The sequence below is a fragment of the Pseudophryne corroboree genome, chromosome 9 (genome assembly GCF_028390025.1).
Source record: "Pseudophryne corroboree isolate aPseCor3 chromosome 9, aPseCor3.hap2, whole genome shotgun sequence".
Taxonomy (NCBI): domain Eukaryota; kingdom Metazoa; phylum Chordata; class Amphibia; order Anura; family Myobatrachidae; genus Pseudophryne; species Pseudophryne corroboree.
The window spans coordinates 479,598,139-479,625,586 of record NC_086452.1 but is presented as its reverse complement, the minus strand read 5'-3'; the positions used below and the strand labels follow the sequence as shown (position 1 = coordinate 479,625,586).

The 27,448-nt window shown below is 47.8% G+C and overlaps 1 protein-coding gene across 2 annotated transcripts in view; it reads left to right on the top strand.

Moving 5' to 3' along the window:
* NICN1 (nicolin 1, tubulin polyglutamylase complex subunit) overlaps nt 1-27,448 on the top strand; it is an 82,088-nt gene that overhangs the window by 40,936 nt on the left and 13,704 nt on the right. For both annotated transcript variants that reach the window (XM_063941441.1, XM_063941442.1), the window contains exon 5: nt 22,664-22,768. In XM_063941441.1, the coding sequence (XP_063797511.1) occupies nt 22,664-22,768 (105 nt within the window). The remainder of the gene's footprint in view (nt 1-22,663; nt 22,769-27,448) is intronic.

Here is a 27,448-nt window from a genome sequence, read left to right as displayed (position 1 = left end):
TATTTTAGCTGTGTAAGTGTGCGATCGCATGTGCAGCCGAGTGGTACTAAAAATATTGGTGCAGGTTCTGAGTAGCTCAGGACTTACTCAGCCGCTGCGATCACATCAGCCTGCCCGGGTCCGGTATTGACGTCTGACACCCGCCCTGCAAACGCCTGGACACGCCTGCGATTTTCCAAACACTCCCAGAAAACGGTCAGTTACCACCCACACACGCCCTCTTCCTGTCAGTCTCTTTACGATCGCCCGTGTGAATGGATTCTTCGTAAAACCTATCGCACAACAACGATCCACTTTATACCCGTGCGACGCGCCTGCGCATTGCGGTGTATACGCAAGCGCAGTTCTGACCTGATCGCAGCACAGCGAAAAAAGCTAACGTGCTGTCAGGTCTGAATGACCCCCTCGGTACATAGAGTCACTGCAGCTGGGCAGGTTTCCCAGGCACCAGGTCTATGAGTATGGCTGCAGACTGGGTGACAGGGAGAGCCAGATCCCCGGACCCCCAGCACTGGGCACAGTGTGTAAAAATGTTTATTAACCGCTCAACTGGAGACAGGTGTACGCTACGCCCCGGACCGGTAATGACGCAGCAGACTCTGACATCACTACTGGAATCGCTGTTCTCTGTATGGGGGGGGGATATAACCAGTGGGGGTGCGGGAGATGAAGAAAACTATTTCAATTATGTTGGGGGGGGGTTAAATAGTAATAAAGCAGGGTGGCTGGGGGTTATACAACAGGTTTATTTTGTTTGCTACTAAGGGGCTGTGGGTGCTGCTATTATTTGGATTTGAGGCCAGGGTGGGGTCTATTGTCAGTGGGTGGTGGGAATATAGGGGGTGTATATGTGTGTGTATATATGTATGTGTGTGTGTGTGTGTGTGTCTGTGTGTGTGTGTATATATATATATATATATATATATATAAATGTATAAAATACTTTTCAAACTTAAAAACAAAACCCCTGACAATTCCTGAGCAGTTTTGCGGGGAAGAAAATGTCCGTTATGTGGGTAAAAGTCTGCGCAGCTCTAAACCGGATGAGCACTTCCTGAGCTGCAGCTCACTAGCACAGAATATGTATAAAATGTATAAATGAAGGTATTTAAAGTACGAAAACTGTACTCCCTGCCGGTCTAGGGGGAATCCAGAGCTCTGTGTGGGCTGCTGGGTCTCCCAGCCCCCTCCCAGGCAAACAGAATGCCTCCTGTTACATCCTCCCCCATGAAAGTAGCATGGGAAGGCAGAGGAAAAGCCAAGCAACACAGCCAGCTAAGTGTTTTCGGGGAACCCCCAGGGACTTCCACTCTGTGGGCAGAAGATGCTGCCAGGGACCTTGTTTGCCATCTCTGGAGCACGGTTTCAGGCTAGAGATGGTAAGCTGGGTCCCTTAGCAGATTCCTGGAAGATGGTTTTGTAGGGGACCTTCCTCCACTCCAGACATGCCGGTCCTTGGCAGGTGACCACTCCCCACTGTCCATAGGGGACAATTCCCCACTGTCCCAGGTGACCATTACCCACTGCAGGTGACCACTCCCCACTGTCCATAGGGGACAATTCCCCACTGTCCCAGGTGACCATTACCCACTGCAGGTGACCACTCCCCACTGTCCATAGGGGACAATTTTAAATGTGCACATGCACTTAACTTGATTGGGTAAAGACAACAGGGCGGAACTACCCTCTGTGGTACTGTGCGTTGGATGAGGCTAAAAGGAGGCCTGCATGCCTCAGAAAGGGTATACCGTCTGTGACATCTAGAAGTGTTGAACTGCTGTTACATCTGTATACTGTATCCCCTTGAAAAAGGGAAGTCTTTTTTCAGACTTTTTGAGCAATACACATCTTGCCTTTAACATGCCTTCCTTACATCTTGCGACCAACAGGAATGCGTCACAGTCCCAGTGACCAGTGGGGGTCAACCTACACAAGTCAGGAGGTGTGGCAGCAAGCGGTATAAGGTGCCGGTGGTAGGAGCCTGGTGGTGGCAGCAAAATACCCACCCACCCACTATGCAGTGGGTGGAGTCAGTAACAGGTGGTTACTGAAAGTAAAAGGTAATCTCCTATTAGTCCAGGTCCCGTGAGACCCGAACCCAATCTGTGATCGCTTGGCGCAGTCAGTGAAGCTCATCCAGTCACAATATATACAGATAATGCCTCCATCATTGTAGCTGCGGTCACGTTAAACTGCCTTTCTCTTACGTCCTAGAGGATGCTGGGGACTCCGTAAGGACCATCGGGGATATAGACGGGCTCCGCAGGAGACATGGGCACTTTAAGACCTTTAATGGGCGTGAACTGGCTCCTCCCTCTATGCCCCTCCTCCTGACTCCAGTTAGATCCTGTGCCCAGAGGAGACTGGTCACACACTAGGGGAGCTCTACCGAGTTTCTCTAGAAAATAGACTTTGTTAGGTTTTTTATGTTCAGGGAGCACTGCTGGCAACAGGCTCCTTGCTTCGTGGGACTGAGGGGAGAGAAGCAGACCCACTTTCCTGGACTGATGGGCTCTGCTTCTTAGGCTACTGGACACCATTAGCTCCAGAGGGTCGGAACACAGGTGTCGTCCTTGCTGTTCGTCCCAGAGCCGCGCCACCGTCCTCCTCACAGAGCCGGAAGATAGAAGCCGGGTGAGTATAGGAAGAAAGAAGACTTCACAGGCGGCAGAAGACATCAGAGCTTCGGAAGGTACCGCACAGCGGTCGCGCTGCGCGCCTTTGTTCCCGCACACACACGAGGCACTGCAAGGGTGCAGGGGGGGGGGGCGCCCTGGGCAGCAAAGATTACCTCAGAAAAATGAATTAGCAAGCTATATACACTGCATTGCAGGGTATTTAAAACCCCCGCCAGTATAAATATTAGCGGGATCGAAGCCCGCCGTCGAGGGGGCGGGGCTTCGTCCCTCAGCTCTAACCAGTGCCATTTTCTCCACAGCTTGGTTGCAGAGACGCTGCTCCCGGACCCTGCCCTGATATCTGCTAGTAACAGGGTACAAAACGAGGGGGGGCACAATAGTTGGTGCTGATTTGATATATATATTATATATAAAACGTGCTATACAGGTCTGGGGTTTTGTTATATTTCAGACTGTGGCGGCGTTGGGTGTGAGCTGGCAAACTTCCTCTCTGTCCCTCCAAAGGACCTCCTTGTGGGTCTGTCCCCTATAATTCAGTGTGTGTGGGGTGTCAGTACGTGTGTGTCAACATGTCTGAGGCGGAAGGCTATTCAAGGGAGGAAGAGGAGCAAAATGTGATAGTGACTGCGTCGGCACCGCCGACTGCTGATTGGGTAGAGATGTGGAATGTTTTGAATGCAAGTGTGGCTTTATTGCATAAAAGATTGGACAAAGCTGAGTCTCAGAACCAAGCATGGAGTCAATCCATGGATATTGCTGTGGCTCAGAACCCATCAGGGTCACAGAAACGTCCCTTTACCCAGATAGCAGACACTGATACCGACACGGATTCCGACTCCAGTGTCGACTATGATGAGGCGAGGTTACACCCTCGGGTGGCCAAGAGTATTCAGTACATGATTGTAGCAATAAGGGATGTATTACATATCACAGAGGATCCTTCTGTCCCTGTCACAAGGGTCTGTATGTTTAACGAGAAGAAACGTGAGATAACGTTTCCCCCATCTCCTGAAATGAACGCTCTATTCGAAAAGGCTTGGGAAACTCCAGACAAGAGGCTGCAGGTTCCCAAGAGAATTATTATGGCGTATCCTTTCCCCTCACAGGACAGGTTACGGTGGGAATCCTCTCCCTCGGTGGATAAAGCCTTGACGCAGTTATCCAAAAAAGTGGCCCTTCCGCCCCTGGACACGGCGACACTAAAGGATCCTGCGGACCGCAAGTAGGAAACCACTTTAAAATCCATTTATGCGACTACGGGAGCCCTCCTCAGACCGGCAGTTGCGTCGGCATGGGTGAGAAGCGCTATTGCAGCTTGGGCAGATAACTTGTCATCTGACATGGACACCCTCGACAGGGATACTGTTCTGTTAACTTTGGGTCACATCAAAGACGCAGCGTTATACCTAAGGGAGGCTGCGAGGGATATTGGCCTCTTGGGATCAAGGGCCAATGCCATGGCAATTTCAGCTAGGAGGTCGCTGTGGACCCGTCAATGGACTGGTGATGCTGACTCCAAGAGACTTATGGAGGCTCTGCCTTACAAAGGTGAAGTTTTGTTTGGGGATGGCCTCGCGGACCTGGTTTCCACAGCTACAGCGGGTAAGTCTTCTTTTTTGCCTTTTGTTCCCCCACAGCAAAAGAAAACCCCTCAGTACCAGATGCAGTCCTTTCGGTCTCATAAATTCAGAAAGGGGCATGGATCGTCTTTCCTCGCCAGAGGTAGAGGAAGAGGGAAAAGAACACCAGCTACGGCTAGTTCTCAGGAGCAAAAGTCCTCGCCGGCTTCTGCCAAATCCACCGCATGACGCTGGGGCTCCCCTGTGGGAGTCCGCACCGGTGGGGGCACGTCTTCGGCTCTTCAGCCAGGTCTGGGTTCAGTCGGACCTGGATCCTTGGGTGCTAGGAATTGTGACCCAAGGGTACAAACTGGAGTTCGAAGACGTACCTCCACACCAATGTTTCAAATCGGCCTTACCAGCTTCTCTCCCAGAGAGAACAATTGTTGCAGCGGCAATACAAAAGCTGTGTCAACAGCAAGTGATTATCATGGTTCCCCGGTTACAACAGGGGAAGGGGTTTTATTAAATTCTATTCGTGGTCCCGAAGCCGGACGGCTCGGTCAGACCGATTCTAAACCTAAAATCCCTAAACCTGTATTTGAGGAGAGATGGAATCTCTCCGAGTGGTGATCTCCAGTCTGGACGTGGGGGGGATTTCATGGTCTCACTGGACATAAAGGATGCATACCTGCATGTCCCCATATAGCCTCCTCATCAGGCGTTCCTGAGATTCGCTGTGCAGGATTGTCATTACCAATTTCAGACGTTGCCGTTTGGGCTTTCCACGGCCCCGAGGATTTTCACCAAGGTAATGGCAGAAATGATGGTGCTCCTGCGCAAGCAGGGGGTCACAATTATCCCGTACTTGGACGATCTCCTGATAAAAGCGAGATCAAGAGAACAATTACTGAAAAATGTGGAGCTCTCTCTGAGGGTGCTACAACAACACGGCTGGCTTCTAAATTTGCAAAAGTCGCAGTTGGTTCCGACAACTCGGCTGTCGTTCTTGGGCATGATTCTGGATACAGAAAGACAGAGGGTTTTTCTTCCAGTGGAAGAAGCTTAGGAAATCCAGAACATGGTCAAGGCTCTGCTAAAACCAAAAAGAGTATCGATTCATCAATGCACTCGAGTGTTGGGAAAGATGGTGGCGGCCTACGAGGCCATTCCGTTTGGCAGGTTTCATGCAAGAACTTTTCAGTGGGACCTACTGAACAAGTGGTCAGGGTCCCATCTCCAAATGCATCGGTTGATATGCCTGTCCCCCAGGGCCAGGATCTCTCTCCTGTGGTGGCTCCAGGGGGCTCACCTTCTAGAGGGTCGCAGGTTCGGAATTCAGGATTGGGTTCTTGTGACCACGGACGCGAGCCTCCGAGGATGGGGAGCTGTCACACAGGGAATAAACTTTCAGGGAATATGGTCAAGCCAGGAGGCTTGTCTGCACATAAATGTGCTGGAATTAAGGGCCATATACAACGGCCTGAGGCAGGCGGAGCACCTTCTTCGCAACCTACCGGTTCTGATCCAGTCAGACAACGTCACAGCCGTGGCGCATGTAAACCGACAAGGCGGAACAAGGAGCAGAGCAGCAATGGTAGAGGCCACCAGGATTCTTCGCTGGGCAGAAAATCACGTGAGCACCATGTCAGCAGTATTCATTCCAGGAGTGGACAACTGGGAAGCAGACTTCCTCAGCAGACACGATCTCCACCCAGGAAAGTGGGGACTTCATCAAGAGGTCTTTGCAGAAGTGACAAGTTGCTGGGGACTCCCTCAAATAGACATGATGGCATCACGCTTCAACAAGAAGCTTTGGACATATTGTTCAAGGTCAAGGGACCATCAGGCGATAGCGGTGGATGCGCTGGTAACACCATGGGTGTATCAGGCGGTGTATGTGTTCCCTCCACTTCCACTCATCTCAAAAATATTAAGAATCATAAGAAGAACAAAGGTTCAGACAATACTCATTGTTCCAGATTGGCTTCGAAGGGCCTGGTATCCAGATCTTCAGGAAATGCTCACGGAAGATCCTTGGCCTCTTCCTCTCAGAGAGGACCTGTTACAACAGGGGCCGTGTGTGTTCCAGGACTTACCGCGATTACGTTTGATGGCATGGCGGTTGAACACCAGATCCTAGCTAGGAAAGATATTCCAGGAGGTAACGGCGAAGCACTATCACCGTATCTGGAGGAAGTATGTGTCTTGGTGTGATTCCAAGAATGCTCCTACGGAGGATTTCCAGCTGGGTCGTTTTCTCCATTTTCTACAGACAGGAGTGGATATGGGCCTGAACTTAGGCTCCATTAAGGTGCAGATTTCGGCCTTATCAATATTCTTTCAGAAGGAATTGGCCTCTCTTCCATAAGTGCAGACTTTTGTGAAGGGAGTACTACACATCCAACCTCCTTTTGTGCCCCCAGTGGCACCGTGGGACCTTAACGTGGTGTTACAGTTCCTTAAATCACACTGGTTTGAACCTCTTCAAACTGTTGACTTGAAATTTCTCACTTGGAAAGTGGTCATGTTATTGGCCTTGGCTTCGGCAAGGCGGGTGTCAGAATTGGCGGCTTTGTCTCACAAGAGCCCCTATCTGATCTTCCATGTAGATAGAGCGGAATTGAGAACTCGTCCTCAATTTCTACCCAAGGTGGTTTCGTCTTTTCACATGAACCAACCTATTGTGGTGCCGGTGGCTACGGGTGTCTTGGAGGATTCCAAGACCCTTGATGTGGTCAGGACTTTAAAAATCTATGTAGCCAGAATGGCTCGTATTAGGAAAACAGAGGCACTGTTTGTCCTGTATGCGGCCAACAAGATTCCAAGCCTGCTTCCAAGCAGACTATTGCACGCTGGATCTGTAACTCGATTCAGCAGGCTCATTCTACGGCTGGATTGCCGTTACCAAAATCGGTAAAGGCCCATTCCACTAGGAAGGTGGGTTCTTCTTGGGCGGCTGCCCGTGGTGTCTCGGCGTTACAGCTTTGCCGAGCGGCTACTTGGTCGGGTTCAAACACTTTTGCAAAATTCTATAAGTTTGATACCCTGGCTGATGAGTGTCAAAGTCAGAAAAATATCTCTATGCACACTACCATATTTGCACCTCACACAGGTCCGTGCTGCGCATGCGTACGCTCTCCCGTACGTGCGCATACTCACAGTCGCGGGCACCCGCAGGCGCACGGTATGCGTATTTACGGTAGAGTTTATGTGATCGTAGCGTGCGACTCAATCGTTACATATTTTCACTATATAATGTATTTTGTAGATCATGGTCCCTTTGATAGATTCTGAAAGTTTGGTTAATATAGAATGTTCCTGAACAGAGAAATCCCTCTTTGTTTGATACGAAGGGTCAGACAGGAGTAATACAGTGGTGTTTAGTACCCATCGGAAGAGTATTTAAATAGCAATATTCCGGTGCTGGTTTGGAGCGGATTAATCGCTCGTGCGAATAGTTATGGACATAAGAAGTTTATGTCCATTTACTATTATTTGTTCTTATTTAGTCATGCGGCGGGAAACCCAGTATCCCACCCACCTGAGCAGTTGGAAATAGTCACAGCCCACCTGTATGAATCAACCTATGACCTTTTGTTATAATGCGAAGCCGAATTCCTGTGTCCAATGAACAATGAGATTGTAGGGACCATTGAATTGTATTGTGTGTGGGGCATAAATAGGCAGGCCGACCATATCCAGTTCACTCTCTTCAACGGTTCTCATTGCTGATAATCGGGAGCTGGATATCGAGGCGCATGCGATCGTTTCCCCTTGTGCGTAAGTGTTTCTCCGCAACTATATTGATCTTCTTGTTATTGTGGGCCAATCTCTCTCTCTCTCTCTCTTCTCCTCTTTCTCTCTTATTTTCTCTTAAATAGTAATTGTATTATATTTCCTGTGTAGTTATCTTGTTAGGTAGTCTATGTTATATTGTAGTGTATGATTTGTATTTGTATTAATTCTTTTGCAAGTATATCATTCATAATATATATATATTAGGCGTTGGACCCTAAGCCCAGGTATCTGTGTATTTCTTATAGTGTTAAGTATTCTCAGAGCGTCGGTGACGCTTATACAGCTTTTGAGTTAATAAGGTTATACTGTGTTGCATTTACACTCTATCATTACACTAAGGTTTTACTGCACAATACACTGTTTATGGTTTAGATACAAAGGTTTAACATTGTGAGCGTCAGCGCCGCTGGTGATCTCCTCGTGGTCCCGAGCGTCCGCTACGCTATAGCGAATCATTAAGTTAGTCAGCAGCCAATAGCGTGCCTGCCTGTGATCTCTTGGCCGTGAGCGAACGTAACGCTTGAGCGTCTCGACTACGGCTAAGCGATTGTTACGCAACGTGCGTACCCTTACGGTACTTCATACGTAGATAGCGTACAGTGTTCTTAGACCTCATAAAGGGTATTATATAAGATAAATATTTAGCTTTATCAATTGCGGGCTCGTCCTGTCCTTCACATATCTGCACTAGGTAATTTCAGCAGACATTATCCAGCAGCAAAGGGCGGAAGATCATATTCCTCGTAGTGCTGTTTGGATAAGCGTCTGCTTCTCTTAGTAAAGGGTGCTGAAGGAATCCGGGAACCGGAGGTAAGAACAACACGCTAGTCTCTTTTAAAACTGTTTATTTTTCTGTCTTGCGTACACACGCACGCACACATATATATATCTGCATTTCTTTTTTTTCATTTGTGTATTTTCGTATATCACTCTCCTGTTTGCCAGTTTTATAGTTGATAAACGTGCTAAGAGAGATTTGCCGCTATTTCATAGTTTAAGAGTAAAGGTAACATAGTTAAAGTATAGACAAACACACAGTTTTGCCTGGGAGACAAGGCGAAGTCAGTGTGGTGCGCGGTAGATGATAAAGGATCATCTACATTGATAAACGTATAAATTGTGTTACGGTGGATCTTTGCTTTGCGTACACGTGTCTCTAACAAAGGACTGAGACTTGCGTACGCAACCCAAGGGCCGACGCACGCAGCGTATATTACGCAACGGAGCGTACGGGTACGCCCACGTAACTCAAATCACAAGTGTTAATTTTTTTCCAACGCGATAAATAGCGCAACGCGGTAAATAACGCAAGGCGATAAATCGCGCAAATCTATTTTAACATTCGAAATTTAAATTAACAGATCCTTCTCCTAATTTGTAACACATCTGGTCTAAAGAGAAATTTCTGCGCAGAAATAGAAATAGAAACAAAAGTGTATATGTGGTGAGTGAGTGTTTGTTTTTACAATTTTTGAGGTTGAACCACAAGAAAAGTCGAGTTCTCGTGAGGTACATGCGTGTAAGTGACGTACATGGTGGCTAGGGAGGCATCCCTGGTTAAAACATACAATTTGAGCATTAGAGTGTAGCAGACCAGGAGGTCATACTGTAACAGACCAGGAGGTCATAACAGACCAGCAGGTTTAGGTACAGCAGACAAGGAAGTCCGCTATACAGTCCACAGGCACAACACCAAGAAAGGGTTGGTGCAACACCCATATAGGCCATACAAGCTCTGGCTGAAGGAATTCGCAGCCGTAATTTTCGATTCCACTGGTCGCTCCGTACATAAGATTAGTTGCTTATGTGCTGAACGATTGTACTGCACGTAATTGTGTGCATTAGTAAACCTGACCGGTACTATTTGTGTACGAAGGTCATAAACGCTATTTGTACATTCTAACGTGATTTGTGTAATTTTTTTTATTTTAAGGGAGGTTCGCTGCTCACTCAGGAACTATCCAACAACCAATAGTTACTGGAAAGAGTAAGTGTTCTTCGGATCACCCTCACAGGTTCCAGTAACTAGAGGTTCAGGTCGCAGGGGCCCTGGGTCGAGTACGCCAGCACCATATCGGTGTGATCAGGTCGTATTGGTCGGCGTGGGCGAGTGAGTGGGGTACTCGGTAAACCGCCACCGTCAGCCTATTTTGAACATTTTGGTTTGCGTAAGGGTTGGCTGAATAAAGCAACACCTTCGAACTATGGGGGCCACTTGTTCAGGTAGGGGGCGATCAACCTCGGTTCGGGTTGATTCAGTGAACCGACCAGTCGGGTCGGCAAGGTACGTAATGTGTGAGAAATACGGAAGTCACACAGAAGCTTTATGTGATGAATGGGAGAGAATGACGGTACATGACGGGGAGAAATTCCCAAGAGTAGGTAGCTTCAGCACAGAAGTGTTAACGAATTTAAGGAGAAGGATATGTCTCATTAAATCAGCCAAGAGACGAATCAAGCATTATGATTATTTACAGTTGTGGCAACAGGAGGGTGACATACAGAGAGGATTGGCTCAGGCGGCGGGATCTGGCTCGATCAGAAAACTGATAGCCACGGCCCCACCGCCACCATATATATCGGGAGAAAAATTGGTTGCGGAGAATGACGCACTAAGGTGTAACACACAAACACTTAGCAACTGTGTAAATGTTAAAGATAATGTTAACCAATTAACCAATGCAAGTATTAACCCGTGCAAGTTGTACCCTGTTTTGAACTTTCCTCAGGAGTGTGATCAAGAGGACGAATCGGCAACAATTTCAGCGCTCTCTCTAGCAGCCACCATAGCAGAGACCACAGTAGGCACAGCTCCACCCCCGAGATTAGTAACAAAGGCCCCTAGCGGAGGGATAGGTGAGGTCGTATCAACGGGTAAGTACGGCACCATACACTATGCTGAAACTATTTCACCACAGCCTGTAGAATCTACACAGAATGAGGTTGTTAGAGTTAATCCTGTTAAGGTAATAGTAGTTCCAAATGGGAAAACAGACACTTCAGGAGTCACTCCTGTTAGGAACATTGCCATGTACAGCCCATTTTCCCGAATGGAATTAAGGACCATAGTGTCTGAATTCCCTGACCCTAGAAAAGACTTAGTTGCCAGCCAAAAATACATCAGAGACCTAGGTAACACTGTAGAGCCCAACAATAAAGACTGGCAGATATTGCTGAGAGCATGTTTACCCTCCAATGTCGACGCAGCTCAATTTTTAGCTGACTGTGGATTAGATCAGGATGTACCTCTTACAGAAGTATACAACAAAGACAATGTAAAAAGAATAAGTTTACAGTTAAAGGAGTATTTCCCAGCCGTAGTTAAATGGAACAAAATATTCTCCATTAAACAGAAGGAGTCAGAAACAGCTGCAGAGTATTTTCACAGAGCATTATCAGAAATGGCAAAATACACAGGCATAGAGGACATTAAAACAAACATAAACCATCGAGAAGTAGCAGTATCGGTACTGATGGATGGTTTAAAAGAGTCATTGAAGACTAGGGTACAGACCACACAACCATGTTGGCGAGGTCTGTCTGTGGCTACTTTGAGAGAGGCTGCTATTGATCACGATAGGAACATCACCAGACACAGGGAACAACAAGGTGATAAGTTAATGGCAGTAAGTATACAGGCCCTGACCACAAGGCAGCCTTTGTTTATATCACCAAACCCTGTGGGTAAGTCAAATGTGGTTACTTGTTATTCTTGTCATAAACAGGGACACATGGCACGAGATTGTAGAGTGAAGAATTCACGAAACTCATACCAACCCCCTAGACGACGACACGACACACGACATTGGGATCAGGGTCCGCAGAAACGGAGTTATGAGCCACATGCAGGGGAAACAAAAAGATATCCCCCGAACAGAGACTGGCAAGCCTCTGGTAGCTCCCAATTAACTCCATCACAAGTAGTTGCTGCCAGCGGGATTCAGGGAGGTCACCATACCCAATAGGGGTGTGGCCATACCTGTAATCTGCAGCCAGTAAAATTGATTGCAAGCCTTGGAAGTGAACCAGAAATTGCAATCAATGTAGCTGGTAAATCATTAAACTTTCTTGTAGACACAGGGGCGGCCAAATCAGTGATAAATTCGACAGTGGGCATGAGAACCACTGGTAAGACAATTCCAGCCATAGGGGTAACGGGAGTAGTCCAGCACTACCCTGTTAGCAAACCAGCCGAGATTACAGTAGGGCCTTTACATACCAAGCATTCCTTTTTGCTGGCTGCATCGGCACCGACTAATCTCCTGGGAAGAGACTTACTGTGTAAAATGGGGTGCGTCATTTATTGTACTCCTGAAGGTGTATTCTTGGACATACCTGAGAATCACGCTCAGGAAGTGCGAGACATGTTAGACTCCCCGTCAAAATTAATGTCACATACCATTATGACAAATAGGACTCCCTCCCAAGTAGAAGAAATGACATCTCAGATACCAGAGTCACTTTGGACTAAAGATGGACAGGACACTGGATTAATGGCAAACGTAGCTCCGGTAGTTGTACAAGTAAAAGATGGTAGGATAGCTCCAAAAATCCCACAGTACCCTCTGAAGCCAGAGGTGGAGTTAGGAGTGTATCCCGTAATAGAGCGCTTGCTACAACAGGGCATTCTGGTAAGAACGTCCAGCACTGCCAATAGTCCCATCTTCCCTGTTAAAAAGAGTGGGGGGAGGGGTTACCGGCTAGTGCAAGATCTAAGGGGGATTAACAAAATAGTTGAGAGTCAGTTCCCCGTAGTGCCAAATCCAGCTGTCATCCTAATGCAAATCCCTCCCACTGCGAAATTTTTCACTGTTATTGACCTCTGCTCCGCTTTCTTTTCGGTACCTCTGCACCCTGACAGTCAATATTTGTTTGCATTTACATACAGAGGAGTCCAATACACATGGACTCGATTACCACAAGGATTCATAGATAGCCCAAGTATATTTTCCCAGGCTTTGCATGATTGTTTACAGTCTTTCCAACCAGTGAGTGGATCAGTATTAATACAGTACGTGGATGATCTACTACTGTGTTCTGATTCATTGGAAGCATCCCTGAAGGATACGAAACAGCTCCTGTTTCATCTTTCAGACACAGGACACAAGGTTTCCAAAGACAAGTTGCAATTATGCCAAACTAAGGTAAAATATTTGGGACACTGTCTAACACAAGGACTGAGACACCTGACCGCTGATAGAATTCAAGCAATTAGAGACATGACTCTGCCACAAACCCAGCAACAGATCAGAACATTTTTAGGAATGTGTGGGTATTGCCGTAACTGGATCCCAGGGTTTTCCATTCTAGCGTTACCCTTGCAGGAGATGGTCTCCTCAAACAAACCTGATCGGATTTCGCATACAGACGAGTCTGAGACAGCATTTGAGAGACTTAAACAGTGCCTAACGCAGGCACCAGCATTGGGTATGCCAGACTATGGGAAACCCTTTGAACTATACGGAACAGAAAGTGCTGGGTGCGCGGCAGGCGTACTAACCCAAAAGCACGGTGATGCCAGCAGGCCAGTAGCATATTACAGCGCTCAGCTAGATACGGTAGCGCGATCCCTCCCCACATGCTTGCGAAGCGTTGCTGCGATAGCATTGCTAGTAACGAAAAGCGAAGACGTCGTGCTAGGTCACAACCTCACAATTCATACACCACATGCAGTGTCAGCCTTGTTAAATTCTGCCCAAACCAGGCACGTCTCATCAGCGCGGTTTACAAGATGGGAATTGGCACTAATGGCCCCCGTAAACATCACCATAAGGAGATGCAGTGCATTAAATCCTGCAACATATCTCCCAGGTGTGCCTGGACAGGCACAAACGGTGGAGGATGAGAGTGGTGGGGAAGGAGAATTTAACACAAAGGAAGACACACATGATTGTATGGAATATTTGACCCAAAATTTTACCGCAAGGCCTGACATCAGTGACAACCCACTGGAAGATGTAGAACTTACGTTCTACACGGACGGTAGTTGTCATAGACAGTCAGACTCGGGAGACTTGTGTACTGGATACGCAGTCGTAGATGACCAAGGCACCATAGAAGCGGAACCGCTAGGCCCACCTCACTCAGCCCAAGTTGCTGAACTGGTCGCCCTAACCAGAGCATGTGAATTGGCTAAGGGCAAATCAGCCAATATCTACACCGATTCTAGATACGCATTCGGGGTAGTCCATGATTTCGGAGCCCTATGGCGCCTCAGAAATTTCATGACGGCAGCTGGTACATCGGTAGCGCATGCAGCTCATATAAAAAGGCTTCTAACAGCGATACAGGAACCCGACAGAGTGGCTGTTATCAAATGTAAAGCACACACATATAGCCAAGACCCAGTATCACTTGGTAACAGCCGAGCAGACGAAGCTGCTAAATTAGCAGCTGCTACCCCCAGACAGACAGACACCACACAACTGATGGTATTTAATACCATCAACACACAGAAGTTGTGTGAGATGCAAAATTTGTGATCCACACAGGAAAAGGCAGTCTGGAAGGCAAAAGGATATGGCCAGGAGTCCTCAGGACTCTGGACGGATGGACACGGTAAACCAGTGGCCCCCAGAGCATACCTTCCATGTTTAGCTGAGGCAGCTCACGGGCTGACTCATCTGGGCAAGGAAGGGATGTGCAAGTTGGTAAGAGCATATTGGTGTGCCCCAGGATTTTCATCTCATGCGAGTAAAAGGGCAATGTCATGCCTTACCTGTCTGAGAAAGAACATCGGAAAGGCAATACCTACAGAACCATCTCATATCCCACCTGCAGGCGGCCCTTTCCAGGTAATACAGATTGACTTTATTCAATTACCCCCTTGTCGAAATTTGAAATATGTACTTGTTTGTATAGATGTTTTCTCAAATTGGGTCGAAGCATTTCCGGCGGCCACAAATACCGCTATGTTTACTGCTAAGAAAATTGTGCAGGAATTTGTATGTAGATACGGTATCCCTAGAATTATCGAAAGTGATAGGGGTACCCATTTTACAGGTGATGTCTTTCAAGGAATGTGTAAATTGATGGGAATTGATAGCAAGCTGCACACTCCATACCGTCCACAGGCGAGTGCGAAAGTGGAAAGAGTGAACAGCACTATTAAAAATAAACTGAGTAAAGTAATGGCAGAGACAGGATTGACATGGCCAGAAGCTTTACCCATTGTACTGTACAGCATCAGAACCACTCCCAGGTCCCCTCTTAATCTGTCTCCCTTTGAAATCTTGTTTGGTCGACAACCGCATGTTATGATTAACCCTCAGGATGATTTGAAGTGTAACAATGAAGTGACTGTAAAATACTTGATTAACATGAGTAAACAGTTAAGGAATCAAAATGATAATCTGAAGTTAGTGATTCCTGATTTACCAGATAGTAATTGTCATGACATTGAACCTGGGGATTATGTAATGATACGGAATTTTCTACGCTCAGGTTGCCTTATTGACAGATGGGAAGGACCATACCAGGTCTTATTGACTAGCACTACAGCATTGAAGGTTGCTGAGAGAGAGACTTGGGTTCATTCGTCCCACTGTAAAAAGGTTGCTGATCCAGAGAGGCCCCGTGATAAGGAACAGACGGTAGAGGTTGTATCACTGGAGTGTCTGTTCCAGGAGGACTGAGGCGGCACCTGAGCATTAAAAAAATCACAAGACCAAAAGCAGTTGTCGATCCCCTGTTCCCTTTTATTGTTTTTCTCCAACTTCCCATCCCCTCTCCCTCAAATTATTTTTTTTCCCCCTTCTCATTCTTCTCCGTTTCCTCCTACAAGATGGACTTGCCCCAAGAGACTGTGATCCGGATTTTCCTGTTGACCATGATGTTGACCAGAACAGTCTGTTCCGGCGAGAGTACCATGGAGGTCGAAAGAGGTTCTGGAATGGGTTCTGATGACAGAGATGGAGGCGTAGTTTTCCAAGAACAACATAATCAACAAGCAAAGGCGAGTATCAGAAAACGATCCGATAGCATTGACCATAGAAGGAATTGTGAAGGATTGTTAGCTGAAGAAAACTGTATCTGTCGGCTCTGTAACAATGTCATTGAGGATGGGTGCATAAAGAAATGCCAATCCAGTTTTAATATCCATATGGACCGGCATCCATTGAGTGACTATCACTCCTTAGTGGGTAGTGTGTTAAATAAAACAGATTGTTGGGTATGCTCTCAAGTACCTCAAGGTCATAGCAAATCAGGGCTAGTACCATTTCCTTTAACGTTAGGGGAGGTACTTGAGTTAAGTGGTGGGAGACCGGTGGACAGGAGGTTTAATATCTCCAGCCCTCCTAGTTTGAAGCTCCACCAATACCATGTGGATAGGTCCCTATTATGTTTTAACATCTCCAATCCCCGAAAGCCGGGAAATTGGGAAGTGTCATGGAGTAATCAAACCATGACCTTTTCGCATAGAGCAGATAGAATGCCTACAGATACAGAGCTTATACGCCACATAGCCAGTAGAGGAAAATCTTTCCGGTATAGGTATACCTTAGGAAATAGGATTACGAGAGTTGGAGAGGTATCACCAGGATACTGTGCACATATCGTACAACCTGATACGTGTACTAAGCAGATGGAAGAATTAGGGTTAGGAGATTTCACATGGAAGGTGTGTAATATGGTTATGTCCTACTCCGTCCCATATGTTCTCCCCGATGATGCATATTTCATATGCGGGAGAAAGGCGTATAAGTGGCTTGCCCCAAACTCTGAAGGATTGTGTTATATTGGAAAAGTACTGCCTGAAGTAATGACTGTATCACATGACAAAATGAAAGACATACACCGTGTTGCCCAAACTCCTTATACTCACACCCATTACGAGCACGTAGTTAAACGGCACCTGATAGAAAGAACAGAGCATCCGGCCTCTGACATGATCCATGAATCCACCGGGATTCAGTTTCTAATCGCGTTAGACATCACTCGCACCGCCAGAGGAGTGTTGAATTATAAATACATATCTGCGCTCGCCAATTTGTTAGATAATATCACTGAAATGTATGATGACACGTTTAGGTATACTGGAAGAGAACTTCAAGCTTATAAAACAGAACTGGTACAGCATAGAATGGTTCTTAATTACCTCACAGCAGTGACAGGCGGATATTGTGTCACACTGGCAACACAATACGGCGTGAAATGTTGCACATATATTACGAATAGCACGGAGGATCCGGTCGAGGTCATAGACCAAAAGATGGACGATATTCTCCAACTGAAGTGGGAATTTCGCAGGAGACACAATCTCACTCTTGCTGCTGTAGGTAATGAGCTGACTGGTTGGGTGTCATGGTTGAACCCGCGAAATTGGTTCTCTGGTTTAGGAGACTGGGCTCAAGGAGTCATAATGGATGTTGGGAAGTTTCTCCTATGTATCTTAGGTGTTATCATAACGATTGGTTTGATATTTAGATGCGGTCAGGCTTTAATGAGGTGCAATCGTCGTACTAGGGTAATGAGTTTAAGGAGTGAGGAAACTGTAATTCCAATGGACTTGATTTATGACCCAAATGTAGAAACAATGATGTGATGAAAATGCGATTTCTACGGTCCGTTTCTTTCACCTGTTTTTCCGTTTCCTCCAAGGTAAAAAGACCCACTTGGACGAGGAATTTGATGAGCCGATATACAGACAACAGAGGGATTAAAGAAGAAGTTTTGACAACCTGATACACAGATTTTTGATGAACTATGCCATGGATCCCCAGTTTCCCTAGAAATTTTAAAATTACGCTAGCCCAACACTTTTTGTAAATCTATGGACATTGACAGCTTTTGCTCGCACCTTATGGGCAAAAGCACAAAGAAGACTGCATTCAACAGACACCAAACAAGACCTCAATCGACGAATGTACATTTACCTGACATAGAATACCACCGCATTTACCGTAATTATGTCTTTTCTTCATTTCTACAACCCTCAGGTGATGACACACATAGTCGATACGGAATACAGGAACAGATATCAGCAATCACATATCTCCCCCATTCATGTATCATCAACTAAAATGTGCTCCCCCATTTTGTTACAACCAAAGCCGAAAAGAGCTCGGTAAAGTTTGACAGCCCATCCACAGACCCGTACCACGGGATAAGAAGGAATTCAAATGTATACTTCGCAATACCTCGAAGCTTGATGTACCACACGTACGGCACGATGATACATGACCCCCCAAACACGGATTCATACACACATGCTTCTGCTATCTCACTAGGTCATACCCTTTTCCTACCTTCTCCTCTCCTCCCCTACCCAACCATGTAAATGTATTAACCCCTGACATATATTTTTCTCCTTTTGAAATGTTTTAGAAGGTGGCAGTTATTGTTGACTGCCAAAGGGTGGACTGTCAAAGTCAGAAAAATATCTCTATGCACACTACCATATTTGCACCTCACACAGGTCCGTGCTGCGCATGCGTACGCTCTCCCGTACGTGCGCATACTCACAGTCGCGGGCACCCGCAGGAGCACGGTATGCGTATTTACGGTAGAGTTTATGTGATCGTAGCGTGCGACTCAATCGTTACATATTTTCACTATATAATGTATTTTGTAGATCATGGTCCCTTTGATAGATTCTGAAAGTTTGGTTAATATAGAATGTTCCTGAACAGAGAAATCCCTCTTTGTTTGATACGAAGGGTCAGACAGGAGTAATACAGTGGTGTTTAGTACCCATCGGAAGAGTATTTAAATAGCAATATTCCGGTGTTGGTTTGGAGCGGATTAATCGCTCGTGCGAATAGTTATGGACATAAGAAGTTTATGTCCATTTACTATTATTTGTTCTTATTTAGTCATGCGGCGGGAAACCCAGTATCCCACCCACCTGAACAGTTGGAAGCAGTCACAGCCCACCTGTATGAATCAACCTATGACCTTTTGTTATAATGCGAAGCCGAATTCCTGTGTCCAATGAACAATGAGATTGTAGGGACCATTGAATTGTATTGTGTGTGGGGCATAAATAGGCAGGCCGACCATATCCAGTTCACTCTCTTCAACGGTTCTCATTGCTGATAATCGGGAGCTGGATATCGAGGCGCATGCGATCGTTTCCCCTTGTGCGTAAGTGTTTCTCCGCAACTATATTGATCTTCTTGTTATTGTGGGCCAATCTCTCTCTCTCTCTCTCTCTTCTCCTCTTTCTCTCTTATTTTCTCTTAAATAGTAATTGTATTATATTTCCTGTGTAGTTATCTGGTTAGTTAGTCTATGTTATATTGTAGTGTATGATTTGTATTTGTATTAATTCTTTTGCAAGTATATCATTCATAATATATATATATTAGGCGTTGGACCCTAAGCCCAGGTATCTGTGTATTTCTTATAGTGTTAAGTATTCTCAGAGCGTCGGTGACGCTCATACAGCTTTTGAGTTAATAAGGTTATACTGTGTTGCATTTACACTCTATCATTACACTAAGGTTTTACTGCATAATACACTGTTTATGGTTTAGATACAAAGGTTTAACATTGTGAGCGTCAGCGCCGCTGGTGATCTCCTCGTGGTCCCGAGCGTCCGCTACGCTATAGCGAATCATTAAGTTAGTCAGCAGCCAATAGCGTGCCTGCCTGTGATCTCTTGGCCGTGAGCGAACGTAACGCTTGAGCGTCTCGACTACGGCTAAGCGATTGTTACGCAACGTGCGTACCCTTACGGTACTTCATACGTAGATAGCGTACAGTGTTCTTAGACCTCATAAAGGGTATTATATAAGATAAATATTTAGCTTTATCATGAGGACCTCATGTTTGCTCAATCGGTGCTGCAGAGTCATCCGCACTCTCCCGCCCGTTCTGGAGCTTTGTTATAAACCCCATGGTCCTTACGGAGTCCCCAGCATCCTCTAGGACGTAAGAGAAAATAAGATTTTAAACCTACCGGTAAATCTTTTTCTCCTAGTCCGTAGAGGATGCTGGGAGCCCGTCCCTGTGCGGACTGAAATCTGCAATAATTGTACATAGTTATTGATAAGGTTACACACAGGTTGTGTTACTGTTGAAATCAGGCTGTTACTGTTTTCTGTTGTTCATACTGTTAACTGGTTTACTTACATACCATGTTGTACGGCGTGTTTGTAGTGTGAGCTGGTATGTGTCTCACCCTTGATTAACAAAATCCTTTTCCTCGAAATGTCAGTCTCCTCTGGGCACAGTTCCTATAACTGGAGTCAGGAGGAGGGGCATAGAGGGAGGAGCCAGTTCACGCCCATTAAAGGTCTTAAAGTGCCCATGTCTCCTGCAGAGCCCGTCTATACCCCAAGGTCCTTACGGAGTCCCCAGCATCCTCTACGGACTAGGAGAAAAAGATTTACCGATAGGTTTAAAATCTTATTTTCTAGTCGCACCTAGTCCCGAGCAGGTTTACAAACCCTGAGCATCTTTTTATGCATCTGTTTCACCGACAATGCAACTTATTCCTATTGCTATGCGAATAAGACGCACAAGCAGACAAAGCTGATTAAACTGATATTGCGGCATGTGTGTATGCGGCATTCATACACAGGGTATACACATGACGCATATCATGTGAGTCTTATTCACATCGCTATGCGACGAGAAGTGGTTCCAGCTGCTGGTGTAGGAGCCTGGGACAAGCTGTTCTGGTAGAAGCTGTTTTAGGCGCCGATGTTGGAGCCTGTGAAAGTGGTTCTAGGTGCTGGTGTAGGAACCTGGGAGAAGCGGTTTCATATGCCTAGGAGAAGCGGTTCCGAGTGCCGGTGTAGGAGCCTGAATGAAGTGGTTTCAGTTGCTGGTGTAAGAGCCTGGGGTAAGTGGTTTCAGGTGCTGGTGTAGGAGCGTGAAGGATGCGGTTCCAGGCCCCTGTGTATGAGCCTGGGAGAAGCAGTTACATGAGTCAGTGTAAGAGCCTGAGGGAAGTGGTTCCATGTGCCAGTGTAGGAACCTGAGAGAAGCAGTTCCAGTTGCTGGAGTAGGTGCCTAGGAGAAGAGGTTTCATGTGCCAGTGTAGAAACCTGGGAGAAGTGGTTTCAGGTGCCGGTGTAGGAGCCTGGGAGAAGTGGTTCCTGGTGTCGGTGTGGTAGCCTGGGAGAAGCGGTTCCAGGTGGTGATGTTGGAGCCTGGGAGAAGCAGTTCCAAGTTTCAGGTGACGATGTAGGAGACTGAGAGAACTATTATCAGGTGTTGGTGTAATAGCCTGGGAGAAGCGGTATCAGGTGCTGGTGTAGGAGCCTGGGAGATGTGGTTCCAGGTGCCCGTGTAGGAGCCTAGGAGAAGTGGTTCCAGGTGCCGGTGTGGTAGCCTAGGAGAAGCGGTTCCAGGTGCTGGTGTGGTAGCCTAGGAGAAGCGGTTCCAGGTTTCGATGTGGTAGCCTAGGAGAAGCGGTTCCAGTTGCCGGAATGGTACCCTAGGAGAAGCGGTTCCAGTTGCCGGTGTGGTGGCCTAGGAGAAGCGGTTCCAGGTGCCGTTGTGGTAGCCTAGGAGAAGCGGTTCCAGGTGCCGGTGTGGTAGCCTAGGAGAAATAGTTCCTGGTGATGGTGTAGGGCCTGGGAGAAGTGGTTCCAGGTGATGGTGTAGGAGCCTGGGAGAAGCAGTCCCAGGTGCCGGTGTGGGAGCCTGGGGGAAGCGGTTCCAGGTGCCGGTGTAGGAGCCTGGGAGAAGCGGTTCCAGGTGCCAGTGTGGTAGCCTAGGAGAAGCAGTTCCAGGTGCCAGTGAGGTAGCCTGGGAGAAGCGGTTCCAGGTGCCGGTGTAAGAGCCTGGGAGAAGCGGTTCCAGGTGCCAGTGAGGTAGCCTGGGAGAAGCGGTTCCAGGTGCCGGTGTAAGAGCCTGGGAGAAGCGGTTCCAGGTGCCGGTGTAAGAGCCTGGGAGAAGCGGTTCCAGGTGGTGATGTTGGAGCCTGGGAGAAGCAGTTCCAGGTGATGTTGTAGGGCCTGGGAGAAGTGGTTCCAGGTGATGGTGTAGGAGCCTGGGAGAAGCAGTTCCAGGTGCCGGTGTGGGAGCCTGGGGGAAGCGGTTCCATGTGCCGGTGTAGGAGCCTGGGAGAAGCGGTTCCAGGTGCCAGTGAGGTAGCCTGGGAGAAGCGGTTCCAGGTGCCGGTGTAAGAGCCTGGGAGAAGCAATTCCAGGTGCCGGTGTAAGAGCCTGGGAGAAGCGGTTCCAGGTGCCGGTGTAAGAGCCTGGGAGAAGCGGTTCCAGGTGCCGGTGTAAGAGCCTGGGAGAAGCAATTCCAGGTGCCGGTGTAAGAGCCTGGGAGAAGCAGTTCTCGTTGCTGGTGTAGGAGCCTGGGAGAATCGGTTCCAGGTGGTGATGTAGGAGTCTGGATGTAACAGTGAGTTACCTGCTCACAGCGCTGTGGGAGGAGTCAGTAACAGACAATTACAGTCGGTGAGAGGTAATCCTTAGGAGTGGTAAAGTAAGCCCACTCATGTTGCTCAAGGATGAGAGCGAGGTCACCCAATTGCAGGCAGAGAACAGCATTTGCCCACCCTGAGCACAGAGTCATACCCCAGTACTGTATATACTGCACCCGTTGCTAGTAACACGGTCTGATTATAGTGTCAGGTGACCTGTACAGTGTAGGATTGGCCGGACCATACGCGACACGTGTTGTATGACGTTTGCAGTGTAATTATTGTGGTGATGTGTATCTCGGCAGCTCTGCTCAGAAGGGATATTTGTGTTCCAGGCTCTTCCGGATCCAGAGCGCGTGTCCAGCGAGGTGCAGCAGATGTGGGCGCTGACGGAAGTCATGAGAGCCAATCAGAGCGCAGTCAGCATCGGCAGGTTTGATGTGAGTGCTGGGGGATCTGTGTGCACCACATGACCAGATCATTGCATGTGACCAGTTCTAATATCAGCGTCTTCCCGACTCGCCGCGTTCTCTGCAGGAGATAGAGCAGATAATGACATCATAGTGAGAGTGCAGCTAATGGCATCATAGTGACAGTGCAGCTAATGACATCATAGTGAGAGTGCAGCTAATGACATCATAGTGAGGGTGCAGCTAATGGCATCATAGTGACAGTGCAGCTAATGACATCATAGTGAGGGTGCAGCTAATGGCATCATAGTGACAGTGCAGCTAATGACGTCATAGTGAGAGTGCAGATAATGACATCATAGTGAGGGTGCAGCTAATGGCATCATAGTGACAGTGCAGCTAATGACGTCATAGTGAGGGTGCAGCTAATGACGTCATAGTGAGAGTGCAGATAATGACATCATAGTGAGGGTGCAGCTAATGGCATCATAGTGACAGTGCAGCTAATGACGTCATAGTGAGGGTGCAGCTAATGACGTCATAGTGAGAGTGCAGATAATTACATCATAGTGAAGGTGCAGCTAATGGCATAATAGTGAGAGTGCAGCTAATGGCATCATAGTGACAGTGCAGCTAATGACGTCATAGTGAGGGTGCAGCTAATGACATCATAGTGAGAGTGCAGCTAATGGCATCATAGTGACAGTGCAGCTAATGTCGTCATAGTGAAGGTGCAGCTAATGACGTCATAGTGAGAGTGCAGATAATGACATCATAGTGAGGGTGCAGCTAATGACGTCATAGTGAGAGTGCAGATAATGACATCATAGTGAGTGTGCAGCTAATGGCATCATAGTGACAGTGCAGCTAATGACGTCATAGTGAGAGTGCAGATAATGACATCATAGTGAGGGTGCAGCTGATGACATCATAGTGAGGGTGCAGCTGATGACATCATAGTGAGGGTGCAGCTGATGACATCATAGTGAGGGTGCAGCTAATGACGTCATAGTGAGAGTGCAGCTAATGACATAGTGAGAATGCAGATGATGACGTCATAGTGAGGGTGCAGCTGATGACATCATAGTGAGGGTGCAGATGATGACATCATAGTGAGGGTGCAGATGATGACATCATAGTGAGGGTGCAGATGATGACATCATAGCGAGGGTGCAGATGATGATGACATCATAGTGAGGGTGCCGATGATGACGTCATAGTGAGGGTGCAGATAATGACGTTATAGTGAGGGTGCAGCTAATGACGTCATAGTGAGGGTGCAGCTAATGACATCATAGTGAGGGTGCAGATAATGACATCATAGTGAGAGTGCAGCTACTGACATCATAGTGAGAGTGCAGATAATGACATCATAGTGAGGTGTCACAGAATCATACAGTGACGGCATGAGACGCAATTCTAGAGAATATGATCAGTATTTCTGCTGCGGGGTACACTGGGCTCCACAAGTCTGGACAATGGGGTGTAGAGTAGGATCTTGATCCGAGGCACCAACAGACTCAAAGCTTTGACTGTTCCCAGAATGCACAGCGCCGCCTCCTCTATCACCCCGCCTCCCAGCACAGGAGCTCAGTTTTGTAGTTGGTGCTGCAGTAAGCAGGCACATAACAGAGGGGCTGCTTGGAGCAGCCCTGAGAAAAGCTTTTTATGAGGTAAAAAGTGAAGACTTCAAGGGCAGCAGCGGTGGTAAATGTCTTGTGACATTCTCTGCTGCAGCTCCAGCTCTCCCCAGCGGCGCTGTACACTCCCGAGCCCTGGTTGCCGGGTACCTACAGCGGAGGCTTCGGTTTTCTTCATGTTAGACACACACGGCTGGGGCTCTCCAGGATCGCGTGGCCGCGCTTCGGGAGGTGGTGAGTGGGTCCTGCTCGCGGGACCCGGTCTTTATCGCGATCCGGCGTGGCCAGTGGGAGGCGGGCCGCGCCCGCTGGCGGTGGACACTGGATACAGGCGATCCCACTAGATCACCAGGGCATAAGCGCAGGTCAGGTTTTCTCTATAAACCGATTTTAATATCGCCCACAGTACCCGTGGTTTTGCCAACAAGGGGGATAAGGCTTAGACCTGAAGCCCCTCCCCCAGCCCCAGGGCGCCATTTCCCGCAAATGTTCCCGCCCTGGAGCTGCATTTCTGTCTCTCCCTCTCTCCCTGTCAGTGTCTGGGCGCCATTATCCCTCAGCTCACTGTTCCTGGGACTGCTTGGGCAAATCCTCCTATGTAAAGCCGCCTGGTTGTCAGCGCTGTGACTTTACATGACACTTAAGTATTCTACCTGCCTTTTTAGTCAGTGTTAGTAAGAAAGAGTGCATTTAGTCAGGGTTTATAGTACAATTACCCTGTGATATACATCCAGTTCTTACTGTGCAGTGTTATATCTATTGTTATATAGCTGTGTAAGCTAGTCCAGTGCAGTATTATTGTCAGTAATAACCTCTGCATTGTACAGACTGTGACTATCTGTGTGTGCATTGATAGCTGAGTGGTGTCCATCTCGTGTCTTTCACTCAACCTGCTATCCCTATATTCTATAACCTGAGGGGGCTTGGTGCGTCAGGTGTTATCTAATATAGGATTTTCACAAAGATACACTGTATTACGTATTTTTCTCTGTGATTTAGTCACCATATCTCTCCTTTATCTCTGCTGGTGCTGACTACACTGCGCAGGGGTTTGAGTTTGGGATATTGTGCTGCTGTTAATTGTACTGTGTTACCTCATACTGCAAGTTATATCATGTCTGCTTCTGAGGATAACGGTTCTGGGGCATAACACACTGCCGGTGTTGCTGAAGCCGCAAATACCTATGAGGAGAATATAGCAGCTGTGGGCTCTGGTTCTGGGGGCTCCTTGCCCCCCAGTGGGACTGTGGCAACGGAGGCACATACTGACCCTCCGTGGGCCGCTTTTTCCACGCTTCTGCATACACTAGTTCATAAACTAACACCCCCTATGGGACCCCCAATGCCAGTACAACCGTATGTGGTCCCTGCAGCTAACCCGCCGTGGGCGGACGATTTATCTGCTCAAATAAAGAAGTTGAACCAGTCCCTGACTACTAAAAAGTCTGACCAATGCTCGCCTAAGTCCAAGAGGTCCTCTAAGCGAGCTCTTATCTCCTCACAATCCACTGCTGTCACTGACACCTCGTCTGATGAAGACGGCACATACACTGACCCCACAGGTTCTGACTCGGATACGGCTGATGGGGAGGATGGTTCACATGTGGATGTTCCTGATCTTTTGGAGGCTATTAGGTTAATTCTGCAGATTACGGATGATCCCGAGCCATCCGTTCCGCCTAAGAAACCAGATAGGTTCAAGCGTCAGAAGGTGATTAAACAAGTTTTACCTCACTCTGACCACCTAGTGGATATACGTCAGGAACCCTGGCAAAGCCCGGGTACGAAGTTTATGCCTCAAAAGAAGATGCTGGCTCGCTATCCCCTCGCGCCAGAGCTGTCTAAGAATTGGGAAACGCCTCCTCCAGTAGACTCACATGTGGCTAGGATGGTGGTTTCCTCAGCTCTACCTGTCACTACCGTCACGCCTCTACAAGAGCCTACGGATAAACGTGTCAAGGGTTGTCTAAAAGCGATTTACACCCTCATGGGTGCTGCACAAAGGCTCACTATTGCAGCTACATGGGCGGCAGAGGCTATTGAAGCATGGGCTTTGGAGTTAGAAGCTGAAATCTCTTCTGGCCATGCTAGACAATGCTTGTCATATATTGTCACAGCTTCTCACTATATTAAAGAGGCGGTTTCTGACGCCGGTATCCTAGCAGCCAAGGCCTCTACTACGTCAGTCCTGGCTCGCCGGATATTGTGGCTGAGATCCTGGTCTGTGGATCTGGACTCTAGAAAAACCCTGGAGGTACTCCCTTTCAAGGGAGATATTCTGTTTGGGGAGGACTTAAATAAGATAGTAGCTGACTTGGCTACTGCCAAAACTGCCTGTCTGCCTAATACAGCTCCCTCTGTGTCGAAGGCCAAAGGCACGTCCTTTCGCCCCTTTCGTCCTTCAGGTAAAGCAAAAGGTCAGGCGTACCATAAGCAGGCCCGCACTTCCAAACCTGGCAAGCCGAAGCCCAAAAGAGCCTGGGCTGCCCGTCAGCCAGCAGCCAAGACCGATAAGCCTGCCGCATGACGGGGCGGGCCTCCCCCTGGGGGATCCCAGGGTGGGGGGCCGGCTTCTAGGGTATACCCAGGAATGGTTGAAGACCACTTCAGATGCCTGGGTATGGGAAGTCGTCACTCGAGGTTACGCCATAGCCTTCAAAAACCGACCCCCTCATCGATTTTGCCAGACAGACGTCCCGTCGGACCAGACAAAGGCAAACACTCTGCATTCGGTGGTACAGACCCTCCTGGATACAGGAGTCGTAGTACAGGTGCCTCTTGCTCAGAGGGGCCGGGGGTACTATTCTCCGCTGTTTCTAGTCCCGAAACCGAATGGGTCCTCCTGGCCCATTCTCAACCTCAAGGCACTGAACAAGTTTGTGAAGGTTTCCAAGTTCCGTATGGAAACCCTTCGCTCTATAGTTCTGGCCTTGGAACCTGGGGACTACATGGTCTCCCTGGACATACAGGATGCTTACCTGCATATTCCTATAGCAGTGTCACATCAACAATACCTGAGGTTCGCTATTGGCAACCTCCATTACCAGTTTCGGGCGTTAAATTTTGGTTT